Source organism: Tyto alba, unplaced genomic scaffold (genome assembly GCF_018691265.1).
Source record: "Tyto alba isolate M040663 unplaced genomic scaffold, T.alba_DEE_v4.0 Super-Scaffold_27, whole genome shotgun sequence".
NCBI classification, from domain to species: Eukaryota; Metazoa; Chordata; class Aves; order Strigiformes; family Tytonidae; genus Tyto; species Tyto alba.
The window spans coordinates 22318234-22331456 of NW_024881301.1; the positions used below are offsets into that span (position 1 = coordinate 22318234).

The following is a 13223-nucleotide window of genomic DNA, read 5'->3' on the forward strand; positions in this document are numbered from 1 at the left end:
AGAGGATAGGACATGAATTGCTCCATGCAAGCATTTTCTTCTTGTTGCATCACCCTTCACAACACACTGGTGGGAAATTAATTTAAAATCTTAATTTTCTTGTAGATTAATAACAATTTATTTAATTGTACTAGTTCAATACTTAATATTTCTTCTGACAGCAGACTGCACAAGGCATTTGCAATTTTATTTAAATAAAACTCTCTTATATTGATTTTTATTTAAATAAAGGAGAAAGGATGAAAGAAAGAACCACGGCTGGTGCTCAGTTGCCCTCTGAGCAGAATCCACGACATATATACACACAAAGAGCATGGACTCCTAAAACAGGTACAAATAATTATTGCTTTAAAAACCTGGCATTTTGGAAACTCAACACTGGTCAGCCTTGTTTTCTTGTATTGTGTTGGTCTAGAGACAGAACAACAAAATGTACTTGATATTCCCTAGAACATGCTGACTTGTAAATTATGGGAGCACTTATTGCCATCTCATGATGGAGCTGTTTCTACTTAATGGACAGGTGGCTCATCACCGACAAGGACATTGTGCATTCCACTTGCATAGTCAAGATTATTGTTGGATTTCCAAAAAGGGGGAGAGGAAGGAGAGAGGAAACAAAGCTACAATGGCATAAAATAAGGAACTGACTGAGCAGTTGCACTTCTGAAATAAAAAGTTTATTCCTTCTGTAAACTTCAATCTTTGTTTTCATGTGTGGGTCTTTAAAACAACAGTAGTGAAAGGACAATGTGGGACTAGATGAAGAGATGCGCAAGAGAACATATCAATATGAGTCACTGCATAATCTGAAAACATTCAAAGACAACCACAGCTTTAATCTCAAAGGTTACAGCCCTGAGACACTACGTAGTATTAGAACATAGTTAGCATTCCTCATGCACAGCACCAACACTTAACAGTTTAACACAGAAAATTAAGATAAATACTGAACACAGCAAAAAATCCCGGGGCAATTTACAGAGATGTAATGTTATTCTTCAAACTGCAATCCACCCAGGATTACTGAGGACTACTGAACCTAAACGACAAAGAGCTGAAGAGGAGTTGGTTTATGCCTGCTCTCTCAAAAGGTAAACAAGGGCAGATTATTTAAACTAGAAAAAAACTCCCATCATCTATCTCCTGCCTTATTCCATGCCAAGGATGTGGGGTCTTGGGGAAGCAGCACAGAGGTCCCCTCCAGCAGAAGAAAGTGAGAAGGGATAGCAAAAAGGGAGGCATTTGCAACTATACTGCAGTTATGAATGGTGTGGAGAAAATAGATAGGGTTTAGTTGCTCAGCATCTCTTCTAAAAGAAAAATTAAGAGGCTTAAAATGAAGCAAGCAGAAGGTAGATTCAAAACAGTCTGAAGAAGGTGGTCTTCATACAATGGGGAGTTAAACTGTGGAAGTCCTTGTAGTTGGGTGTTATGAATGTAAAATTTTCCATGAATTTCAAAGGGAAAACGGAAATAAGTGATGTAGGAGAAATCCATTTGAACACCACAAAGAAATCACAACTGACTCGAGAAGTCCCTCAGCTGTCAGGGAGCCACAAGAGTGAGGGTGCTCCACAAGGGCACACAAGTCAGGAGCCAAGGGTTATCCCAGCACATGGGGCAGTGACCTCGCCAGCCGGGGCACAACTCCACTGTACCCAAGCAATTTCGTGGCAGTAACAAGGTCTCTCAACAGTCTAGCAATCATTAAACCAACAGGACTTACTGGCCCTGATCAGCCCCACCTCAGGCCTCCGCCCACAGCCACTGCTCATGGGTGCAGGGGCTCCATTTGAGCTCAGGCCAGGGCCTTCAGTTTCTGTGTGAGCTGTTGTAGGTGTACCTCTTTCTAGTCCCATCCTTGAGCTGTTTGGCTTTCCTGGTTTGAACCTGGACCTGACATGTTACCTTATTTCTGCCTGATAATCACTGTTGATAGGACCTTCTTTGACACCACTCCTTCTCTAGTTGCCCCGTTCAAGAGCAATGGGTCTGTACTTCCTCAGTGAGATCATGGCCCAGCCTTTGTTGTGGCCATCTTTGGCTCCTGGATTGTTCTCTGTTGTGGAAGAGTCTTGCTTTTGCTGCCCCCTGCTAGTTAGTTCAGGCCTTCTCAGGTCCCGAGCAGAGTACCACGGAGCCTGGCTCTCAAAGCCCCCTTGCAGCTATGTGTCCTAAGACTTGACCCCATGGCCACCCTGCAGTTTTTGTTTTGACCCAAGCCCTGGGGGAAGCTGTGATCAGTATGAAGAGGCAGACGTGTAGGCAGGTGGTTTGTCGGTGCAACAGCTGCCATTTCTACCACAATAAAGCAATCCCCTTTTCTCCATCTCTGTTCTCATTCTTGGGATGGAGTGAGGTGGATGGTGACTATGTCCATGGGCTCCTCCTCGGTGGACAGTATGGAGGGTGAAGGAAAACACGGTGGAGTTCCTCCAGAGGTCTGCGTATGTTCTTCCTGGCAGAGTCAGGTGCTTCTCCAGTGATAAGCCAGTCTGACCGGCTTCTCCAGGCTCTTGGGTAGGCCAGTCCTAGCTGTCTCAAAGGCCACAGGCAGCCCTAGACTTTAGAAGGCCATGCTCTTCACACCCAGTTTCCAGTCAGCTCCATGAACTGAGTTGTGTAGTGAGTGGCCAACTGCTTCCTCTGATGAAGCTCCACCAAGACAGCCCTGGCCACCGCACAGTTGTGGTCCCCCCCAAACTGCTCCAAACCAGTAAGTCATCAGGTTTTGGGGTACTGGGCCATTATCTTCCATGTAGTCCCAATCCACACTCAGGTTGCCCTGAGAGCTGGGAGATTACTGCTGACCATCTAATGTCCCTTAGGATACACAACCCCTGAAAGATTAAGCCACATCTAAGGCATCCTGGAACCATTGCTCAGTCCCCACTGAATGGTTCTGGAAGATGACAGAACTATAGAATGGCTTGGGTTGGAAGGGACGTCCTGCCATGGGCAGGGACATTTCTCTAGATCAGCTTGCTCAAGATGGGGAGCAAGAGATCTTGAAGCAGCCTGAAGTGTTGTGCCACATCTCTACACAGCGACTGTGGCTTCCTGCAGGAATGTGAGGTTAACCTGCTGCTGCTGGGGAGCCTGAAGGCCAGGCTCCATGGTAGTCAGCTCAGGTCTCGAGATGGCCCGTGCTACCTGCCAGGAAGCAGCAAGACTGGAGCTGCTCTGCAAGGGATGACAGTCAAAAGCAGAAGGAGATCACATCACTGGATAGTGATCTCACCAACCAGGGCACAGTACCCAATCAGGGCAGCCTGGTGACAGTTTAAGATTCTGTTGACAGTCTCAGCGATCACCAGGTAAATGTGAGACGGCAGGTCAAATCCATGTGCAATCCATGAAATCCAGTCAGGAAGAGCTGCAGGGCACAGGGCTAGGCACATGCCTGCCAGCAACACAGCTCGGGAAAAGGCTGGAGGCCAAGGTTTGAGTGTAAATGGAGCTACCCCTGCAGCTATGCCAACAAGTATGCACCGGTATGTACCTTAGGCTCCAGGTTAACTCCAGTGCCATCTGGAGAGAACATAACGTAAACTAAGCAACCACAGGAACTGGCTCTAACCGTCTTGCACCTTCTCACTGGAGCTTGAAACCCGAGCCAAACACAACCCAAAAGCATTAAAATCGATAACCAGATTACTTTCATACTCTCCAGGCCCTTCAGTCACCCATTGCTACACTCCTCCTGAAAAAGCTGCACAAAGATTCAGGAAAACTTTTAAAGGGTTAGGAAGGAACACAAATGCAGGCACAGGCAAGATGATAGACTGAGGCTTGCCAGTTCTTCTGACATGAACAGAAATGATGGAAATAGGGCCTGTGAGAATACCTGCTTCCAATCCATAATGAACAAGCATAGCAGCAGCCCAGCTTCCCAAGTAAAGACAAGGCCAGACTTTGTGGATTTTTGTTTGTTTTACTTTAAATAAAAGCCTTATACTGAGACCTGGGTTGCAGTCCTAAGCAACAGAAAGACTGGTCTCTCTGTTGTGAAGTACTAAATATGAAAATGCCTGAAGCTATCTTAAATGTAAATTGCAAAATTCAGACTACAAAATTGTATTTTACAGATAAAACTGGATTTCAAAGAATGATGAAATTGTATAGTTAATCCATTTTCAGACTTAAAATTCAACTCTATGGATTGCATGTGTTCCTGGAAAACAAACAGAACTGATAAGGATGCACTAAAATGAAAGGTAGTGTCGTGGTTTGAGCCTGGTCAGCGACCAACCACCACAGCTGGTCACCCTCCCTTCCCCCTCCCCACCTGGGAATGGGGGAGGGAATTAGAGGGGTAAAGGGAGACTCACAGGCTGAGACAGGAACAGTTTAATAATGGTAATAAAATGAGAACAATGACAATAATAGAATAAAGAAAAATAAATAAACAGGCAATGCACAACGTAATTGCTCACCACCCGCTGACCAATACCCAGCCCATTCCCAGCTGGCAACCCCGAGATACCAAGATCCCGCAATCGCAATCCCAGAAGCGAGAGCGAGCTCCTTCCCAACCACCCCTCCTTTATATAGCGAGCATGACGTTCCATGATATGGAATATTTAATTGGCCAATTTGAGTCTGGTGCTCTGGCCGTGCTCCCTCCCTGCTTCCCATGCCCTTGCACACGGACAGATCATGAGGAGTTGGAGAGTCCTTGAAGTCTCAGTAGCAGCTGAAAACATCAGTGTGCTATCAGCATTCTTCTCATACCAAACTCAAAGCTAAATCCAAAACACAGCACTCATCTAGTCCCTGAAAAGGAATATTAACTCTATTTCAGCCCAAAACAGTACAGGTAGATTAAAAAAAATAAACAGCTATTCCTTGCCCAAAGCCAGGTATTACACTTGAAAAAAAAAGTCAAATTACTGTCACATGTGCCGTCACTACATTAGGAGACAAGTATCCCCCCCTGGTAAACTATTCAGAAAAGCTATACTGAGAAGTTACCACTAAACCAGGCAAAATAAAATGTCTTTATTGCCTGCTTCAGATTAACACCTTCTTAAAAAGTATGCTGTCATTTAGAATGAAACATTAAAAAAAGGGGGTATTATTTGAGTCTCTACAAACCAGAAACTCTCAAAGTAAAATTATATCCTTAAGTAAAGCACAGACATAGAATTTCAGCACTAATATTTCTGCCTGAGATAGTCTGATAGCCTTGGTTTTATTCTAGCTTTGGCTTCTTCCTGCTCACACACCTGTACGCTTGTTTATGACACCGTGTGATTACATGACACAATGTAGGAAGAGTAGTAAAAAGTCAATCATCTTAAACCATACCATTCATATCCATAACAGTGTTGGGTTTTTTTAAACATGCAGTTGATTGGACTGTGCAATTCTCTCCATACTTCAGCTGAGACAGCTCATTTGCTTAAAAATAACTGATGAACATTTTAATTGCACAAAAATAAAGCTCCGCTTGTCTCATCTGTACAAATCCACATTTTGTAAATTGAATCAGCCACACCATACAGTATTAAAGTAAAAAGTGCAATAATTTCCTAGTAAGTTACACCCATTTAACTATGCATTTTTCCGAGGCACCGTATACAAAAGAACTCCTGCAATGCCGGGTCAGCCTACCATATGAAAATGTTAACCTTCTAGTGAGACATGTTTTGCTCGTTCTTTGTATTGAGTGACGTAACGCAGCACAAGAAGCATAACAAGGAAATTCAGATGTCCCGAGTTCTTCATCATAGTCACAATGAATACTGGTCCCCTATACCAATGAGAGATAGAAAGCTGTAAAACATAATATAGGAATATAATTTTATTGTGTTAATCTGCATATGTACTGGTACAGTTGTTCTGCAAATGCTTCTGAGGAAAATTTTTCCGTAACTCTGGCTCTCCCAGCTGCTCCCATCGTGTCCTTTAGGAGAGGATCTCTCACAATTTTTTCCATGGCCTCAGAAAATTGTGTTGGCACAGGATCACACAAAAATCCTGTGACATTATGCAAGATTGATTCTAAAGGGCCGCCTGAATTAACCGCTATAACGGGACATCTCATATACATTGCCTCCAGAGGAACAATGCCAAAATGTTCATTGCTTGGCGTGTAAAGCACACATACAGAGTTACTAAGAAGAGACATTTTCTGTTCATCCGAGAATGATCTCAGAAAAGTGACGTGGTCGTTAACACCAAGCTTGACTGCAAGTCTCCTCAGCTCTTCGTAGTGCTCCACGTTTTCCAGAACTCTTTTATCATAACCACCTGCCATAACCAGGTGAACTTCATCCCACTCATGAGAATCCAGTCTTCCTCGAAGCTCATGCAAAGCTTCAAGAGCCAATGCCAGGTTCTTTTTTCTCTCATACCTGTTAATGGAAAGAAACAAGAACTTCTTCTTTTTCGGTATCAGATCAGCTATGTCCACAGGAACTACTGTTTCAAAGCTACTGATGTTGAGTGATGGGTAGAGGACGTCTGGGTTTATGTGAGATAAGGACTTAAACGTGTCCTTGAACACACTGGCAGTGAACTTGCTGTTCACAACAATACAGTCTGCCATGCCAGTTGTGTACTCTTCCAGCCAGTCGAGCGGTATTCTGTAGAGACGCTTTAGGAAGGATTCTCTCTTGGTCAGAAGTTGATCAGGAAAGTGACAGTAAAACAAAACCTTCTTACGGGTTCTGGCCAGTCTAAGTATAGGAATGCAAGCAGAGACCTAAGGCAACCAGGAGAGGCAGGACAAGAGGAAACGTTCGTTATTTGTGTTAGCGCTGCTGGAGCACACCACGCGATTTCCAAGCCGTGCCCTGAGAGCCAGTCCTCTGCAAGGACCCTCAAGAATCGCCAACCTGTTCTTCCTCCCCCTTCCACAAGCGCACCCAGCTGCATTCCCTCGCCCGAGACCTCTTGCTGCGGCTCTAGATTTGCCCCTTCCCTCAGCTCAGCCCGTGAGGCAGCCGAGACCCCCCAGGCCCCGGCCCAGGCCCGAGACTTCCCCACGCACCTCCTGCCTGCCGCAGCCCGCCGCCAGCCGAGAGCTGGGGCGGGAAAAAGCCCAAGCAACAGCAGCGGCTTCCCCTTCCCTCCCTCCCTCCCTCCCTCCCTCCCTCCCTCCCTCCCGCCGCCCCGGAGCCCGCCAGCACCGCCGCCGCCTCCCCTCGGGGCTCCCCCCCGCCCCAGCCGCCGGGCCGCAAACGGCTGCACCCCCCGGCACCTGGTCGCAGACGAAGGCGTCGGCGCGCTGGCCGCTGAGCAGCAGGACGTAGAGCGCCAGGAAGGCCATGCGCAGGGCGGCGCACAGGGCGTGCCCGCGGCCCCCCAGGCTGCGCGGCAGCCACCCGCCGGCCCGCCGCACCGGCAGCCCCCGCGTCTCCGCGAAGCAGCGCCCGGGGTCGTAGTGCGCCGTCCAGATCTGCACCCGGCAACCCCGCGCCTGCAGCGCCAGCGCCGCGTCCACCACCAGCCGCTCCGCCCCGCCCAGGCCCAGGTCCGGGTGCAGGAACAGCACGGACGGGCCGCCCTCGCCCGCCGCCTCCATGGCCGCCGCGGGGGCACCGGGCGACCGCCACGTCCCCAGCGCAGCCGCGCGCATGCGCAAACCCGCCGGCCGCCGCGGGGACGCGTCAGCCTTCCGCCCGGGCCTTCCCCTGCGCCCCGCCCGCCGGGCGCCCCGGCCGTTTGCCCGGCGCCTCCTCCCGCTCCGTTCCCCGCGCGGCTGCCCGGAGCTCGGCCGCCGGCGAAAGGAGCGGGAGCGGGCGCCACCGGGGGCGGCCGCGCGGCGTTAACCCGGCTCGCGAAAGCGGCCGCCGAGGGAAAAGGGGCCCGCGCTGCTCAGGCACCGGCGCGGGCAGCCGCGGGGCGGGGCCCGCTGCTGGGGTGGGGCGGGGGCGGTGGCGGTGCCGCGGGAGCGCGCTGTCCGTGCGGAGCCCCCGAGCCGCCGCCGCCGCCATGGTGAGGCGCCGCCCGGGGCGGCGGGCGGGAGGGCGAGGCGGCCCCTCTCCCCCAGCGGTGCCCGCCGCCTCTCACCCCCTCCCGCTTCTCTCCTCTCTCCGCAGCCCGGGCCCAACCCCAGCGCCACGAGCGTCGGCTCCTCCGGCCGCTCCCCCAGCAAGGCCGTGGCTCCCCGCGCGGCGGGCTCCACCGTCCGGCAGAGGTGGGTGCCCGCGGCGGCCTCCCCCCCCCCTTCCCTCCCCTCTTCCCTTCCCCTTCGCCCCGCTCGCTCTGCTTGTGGCTGGGTGGCCCCTCCGGGAGGGGGGCGGGGGGGGGTGCGAAGGGGCCTCGGCGCGGCCGGTGCGCGGGTCGTGCTTCTGCGGGGCCTCTTGAGGCTGGGGGGTGGTGCTCATCGCTCGAAGCGGGCCGGCTGCTGACGCGCTTTGGCCTTTGTTTCGTTCCGTTGTCCCCTGCAGGAAGAATGCCAGCTGTGGGACGAGAAGTGCAGGCCGTGCCACTTCCACGGGTACCGGTGGGATGTGGCGGTTCTACACTGAGGACTCTCCGGGGCTCAAGGTGTAAGTTGGGTGTGTGGGACGCGCGGGGGGGGGGGGGCTCTGTGTTTCACCTGCTTAGGTAATCAGTCTTTGAATTGAGAGATCAGTGTTCTGCTCTGTATGGGAAAACGTGCCGAGTTGATGGCTGCTTAGATAGGTTTGGGACAAAATACTTAATCTGTAAGCGCGGAGATGCAGTTTCTAAAGTGACAGTGGATTTATAAAGGTAGGTACAAGTTATGTTTTGTAATTGCCTAGACTTATCTTAAGTAGTCTTTGAAGACTGCAAGCAATCCCCTTGAAGTTGTGGAATATTGCTTGTCACAGTGAATTTAGGCATCTGTGCGCATGGGTTTTGTTCTCTTTTAATCAAAGCCTTTGTTTTTTCTTTAATAGATATGTTGTGATCCTGTGTGCCCTGCTATCTCCCCTTCAAAACACAACTGATATGCCCAAATGCTTGCAGAATCTGAGGTGTTTTTATTAAAAAGTTGGAGATAATTTATTTTAGCTAAGTTTGCAAAGTGAATTGCATTCCAATACTTTGTATACCTCTGTTTTTACAAGGTGAATATTTCGAGATCATGGTCAAAAATCTGGTGGTAGTATCCCTTAAGCTGTAAGGAGACCCTAAGTTTTAACTTTTTGGGCTAGTTTGAATCATTCAGAACAAGTTCCTAAACAAGCTTTGCAGCCTAATACTTGCGTAACAAAGGTGGAAGGTGTATTTCAGCTGATGGATGTGTGCTAAGTCATACCCTGAGTAGGAGTTTGTGCTTCTTGTAGAGTTATACTTCATGGCCTTCTGTTCTTACTGGGTTGAAGAGACTCAAGACACTCATGGATGATCCTGTTGCTTCTTTTTTTTTTTTTTTCTAGAATCCATTAGTATTTTATTTTGGAGCCCTTTCAGAGGGCTGCTGCTAGCTGCAGGAATGGAACACGTGGGAAAGGGTTGGTGATAGTCTAGTTAGTGATTGTTTCATGAGTAATCTGTGCTCTGAAATTGACTTATGTGTTTTCATTTTCTTATGTGCTTTGACATTTTAAAAAACAAGCTATGCAGCAGACCATCAAAGTAGTGGTGTTTTGCTACTGCAATTCTTGCTTTCTCCATTCTGAGAGGAGACAAGGCAAAGAACACAAAAAGGCAATGAACAGTAGTGTTCTAGAGCAAATATATGCAGGTAGGCAAGGCAACTATCTTCTATGTTGTTTGGTCTACTAGAGCTCAATTTGAAAAAAAAGAACAAAACCAAGCTGAGAGAATATGGAAACATTCTACCACTAGGTAGATTTTTTTTTTTTTGGTCATAGACTCATGATACAAGCTATCAAAGCAACTTTAACAGTTTCAGTGAGTTTCCTTTTGAATCCTTTGTTTTCACTTTTGATGTTGAATGGCCACTCAGTTGTTCTAATCTTCAATACAAGCAGGTCAGTAGATCGATTTTTTCTTTCTATTTGTGTTGCAACATGGTGGTTCCCAATCTTAAGGTTTTGGGACACTGAGAGTGGGTTTTTTGATCAGGCTTTTAATGGAAGAAATAAATCTGTAAAAGTGAGTTGGTTTTACAAATCACCAGTGCACTAGATGTTACATTTTCTGAACCACTGCTTGGGAGCAACTTTCTTGCTTGCAGCTTTACGTGTATTTTTCTACACACGTTTTTTTCCATAGCAATCAATTGTTATGATCTCTGTCCTTATCAGTAGGCTTAAAAATGCAAATGGGTTATAGAGCAGTTGAGGTTGTCTCAGTAAAGTGCTTCAGCCAAAGTTGTTTTTAAATATGGTTGTGATCACTACTGCATAAAGCAGTGTGTAAGCTTAGCTTGGTGATGTTTTGTGTGTGTGTGTTCTCATTTTGTTTAAAATATGAGCTCGTAAAATTACTGTGAAGAAAGTACATAAAACCACCTGAGAACAGGTTATTTCATGCTAATTTTGATCAGCAGAATTCTGCTCTAGATCAAAAATTTAATACTTTTTATTGTGCATAATTATAACTCTGGTGCTTCAGGTATTTAATATCTACTCAACATCAGAAATAATAAATATGTTGAGTAAACAAGTTTGGTTCGCCTCAGGAAAGTATGTACATTTATCTGTAGTGCAGGATGCTACAAGATGTATATGTCTAAAAACTGTATTAGCAAAAAGGAGCTGTGGGGGGATCTGGTTGAGAGTGGGATATGATATTTTTAACACTCAGGTCAAGCATTGCATACTTTGAAAAGAAGACTAAACCCAAACTTCTTGTTCTTTCTTTGGTACTTGTGGTTCCTGTATCTTGCCTTGAGCTTTCCTGCTTAAAGATCTATAGGCAGTATTTCCTGTGAAACCATGACAGGGGATCAAATTGGGCTTGTGTTGTAATATGCAGACTTATGAAAGACATTCTGAGAATGCACAGTACCAGATTTTCAGAGGTGCCTGAATCGATTTGTTATTTATTTACTTAGTTAAACTGTGTGGTGGGCTGAGAAGATTCAGGAGTCTGGAGGAGAATTGCAGGGTTTCAGCAGGTTGTCTGTGGGACTGAAGGAAATGAGATACACATGTTAGTATTGGAAAGCTGATTATTCTGTAGGGCGATCAATGTCATCTGCATGTTTGAAAAAAAAAAACCCACCAAACACACAGTCCCCCCCTGTTTATTTTGGTGGTGCTCCTCTATTTCAGCGTGCCTTCAGCAAAAGGTAGCTTATGTATTTCTACTACTAAAGGCCCAGGTGAATTCATTAGTAATTCAGATACAGTGTAAGGACATTGTGCACCTGATATCATTACCATTTATATTATGTAGGACATAAACTTCAAGTACATTCTGTTGCTTATTAAAAGATATCCCTTGATAGGGGTTGCTTATGTAGTCACTGTGTGTGTGGACTTTTATTATTTTGTATGTTTTGTCATTGGTTTATTTGCTAAATGCTTTTTGTCTGCGTTTGCAGTTCTCCATACCCAAATAAGTCTAGATAATAGTTGAGTTTTAAAACTCAGTGAAAGATTACAGTTCTGAACATTTGAATTACATGGATGATGACCTCCTAGAAAAATATGTTAGTAAATTGTTCAATCCATTTTCAGTTTCTTTCTTACTTTGTATTCAAGTAACATTTACCTGTTTATAAACAGTAACCTGGAGGGTAATCCAGGCTGGATGACAGAATTCATGGTGTTTCTCCCAATAGCAGTTTGAAGATCAGAAATGAGATTGTGTGAAGTGAGTGGTATGAAGCACTGTTGAGTGTGTGTAATTGTGTAATAGTGTGAGTAATTGTTGTGTCTCAGAACAGTGTGAAACAGCTGACTTAGTCCTGCAACATGCATCCTAAGATTAAACTGTTTTTTAAAAACATCACTATTCAATTTCTAAACAATGTATAAAAGTGGGAAGGAAAAAAAGTTAAGAAATTTGTTAATTTATCTAATGAATTAATGTTGGATTTAACTTTGACATTCTGTGTATCTTTTTCAAGAAAACAGAAATCTCTCACCCACTGCTGCTGTTTTTGTTTTCAAATGAAATAAAACCTCTGAAAAAAGAGCTAATGTGAATTTTATGCCAAAATTTTACTAGCCGCTAGAGGACTCTGTTGGTTTTTGTATCTGACTGCCTCTCCGCTCAGGTGGCTATCTGAGTAGTAAATACAGCTGGTCATTTTCCAAAGATTGTTTTCACAATGATGAGTAATAATGAATCATTAATTACTTTTTAAATAAGTGGGGTTTTTGTTGTTATATTGTGCTTTATGGGTATGTAATATTTAGGGTGTATAACACTGTATCTTCAAAAACATAGGGGCGGTAGCAGTTTTTTATAGAGATGGCTAACACATGTCTGTGTACTTTAAGGTATTTCTTTGGGAATGGAATGAGAGTTTTCTCATACAATTGCTTATGAACTGATGAGTTCACTTGGCTGATCTGATAATGACTGGCCTTTGGACAAAGCAGACTTTTTTTTTTATGTTAATACATTTTTTTCCTTTATTTTTAGTGGGCCTGTTCCAGTTTTGGTCATGAGTCTTCTTTTTATTGCTTCTGTGTTTATGCTGCACATCTGGGGTAAATACACTCGTTCATAGACTCAGCTGCCAACTTAAAGCATACATCTTGGACCAAAAATATGGTGGATCCTGATTGTTCTTGGAAAGAGACTGGGGAAGCTTCTATCACCTGTTGAAGTCCTGTCAACTTTGGCTCTAATACCGAATTAATTTCTCAGTTTGGTCTTTGGGCAGGTTTAAAGTCTGTCATGGGTCATTTTATATTTGTATCTGTATACTTAGAATACAGGTATTGCAATAAAAGTTGTATGTGGAAATAGAAACAGTCTTAACTGTATTTTTTCCTCTTATTCCAACATAGCACAATTAAAACATTATACTTGTGGTTTTCATATATAACCATATTTCTGAGTAAGTGCCATTTGACAGTTCAAACCAGATTCTTCTGTGTTGTGCACTGCTATATCATTTTATGCCAGATCTTTTTTTGCGAATGGGAGAGGCAAAACCAGGTGCAAACATGCAAAGGTAACAAATGTGTCTGTGGAAATAAAATTGAGGTACGCTATTTGAGCTGGTCATGTTTTTCTGTAAACTCCAGAAAAATAGGTGGATTTGTTTCATTTATTTCCTAAATGCAAGTTAAACTTTACTCAGTGCTCATTATATGTAAAAGTGTATAAGTATGCTTGTTTTTCAAACTGTGCTTGAGGAGCAACATGAA

General features: G+C 45.5%; 2 protein-coding genes and 1 long non-coding RNA gene across 3 annotated transcripts; 2 read left to right on the forward strand and 1 right to left on the reverse strand.

Annotated features, from left to right (window-relative positions):
- The first annotated feature begins 225 nt into the window (after positions 1-225).
- Positions 226-702, forward strand: LOC116960131. The gene is made up of 2 exons (XR_004406220.1): positions 226-330; positions 524-702. It is a non-coding gene; the product is annotated as an uncharacterized LOC116960131 (long non-coding RNA).
- Positions 703-5794: 5092 nt separating this feature from the next.
- Positions 5795-7596, reverse strand: ALG2 (ALG2 alpha-1,3/1,6-mannosyltransferase). Its single transcript, XM_042798135.1, has 2 exons — positions 7211-7596; positions 5795-6712 (listed from the first exon to the last, which is right to left on the reverse strand). Exons 1-2 carry the CDS (start codon positions 7586-7588, stop codon positions 5810-5812), a joined length of 1281 nt encoding a protein of 426 aa, XP_042654069.1. The 5' UTR covers positions 7589-7596; the 3' UTR covers positions 5795-5809.
- A 231-nt stretch (positions 7597-7827) lies between these two features.
- On the forward strand, positions 7828-12822 carry SEC61B (SEC61 translocon subunit beta). Its single transcript, XM_042798136.1, has 4 exons — positions 7828-7947; positions 8052-8149; positions 8403-8504; positions 12490-12822. The coding sequence occupies exons 1-4, from the start codon at positions 7945-7947 to the stop codon at positions 12575-12577; spliced, it is 291 nt and encodes a 96-aa protein (XP_042654070.1). The 5' UTR covers positions 7828-7944; the 3' UTR covers positions 12578-12822.
- Positions 12823-13223: the final 401 nt, after the last annotated feature.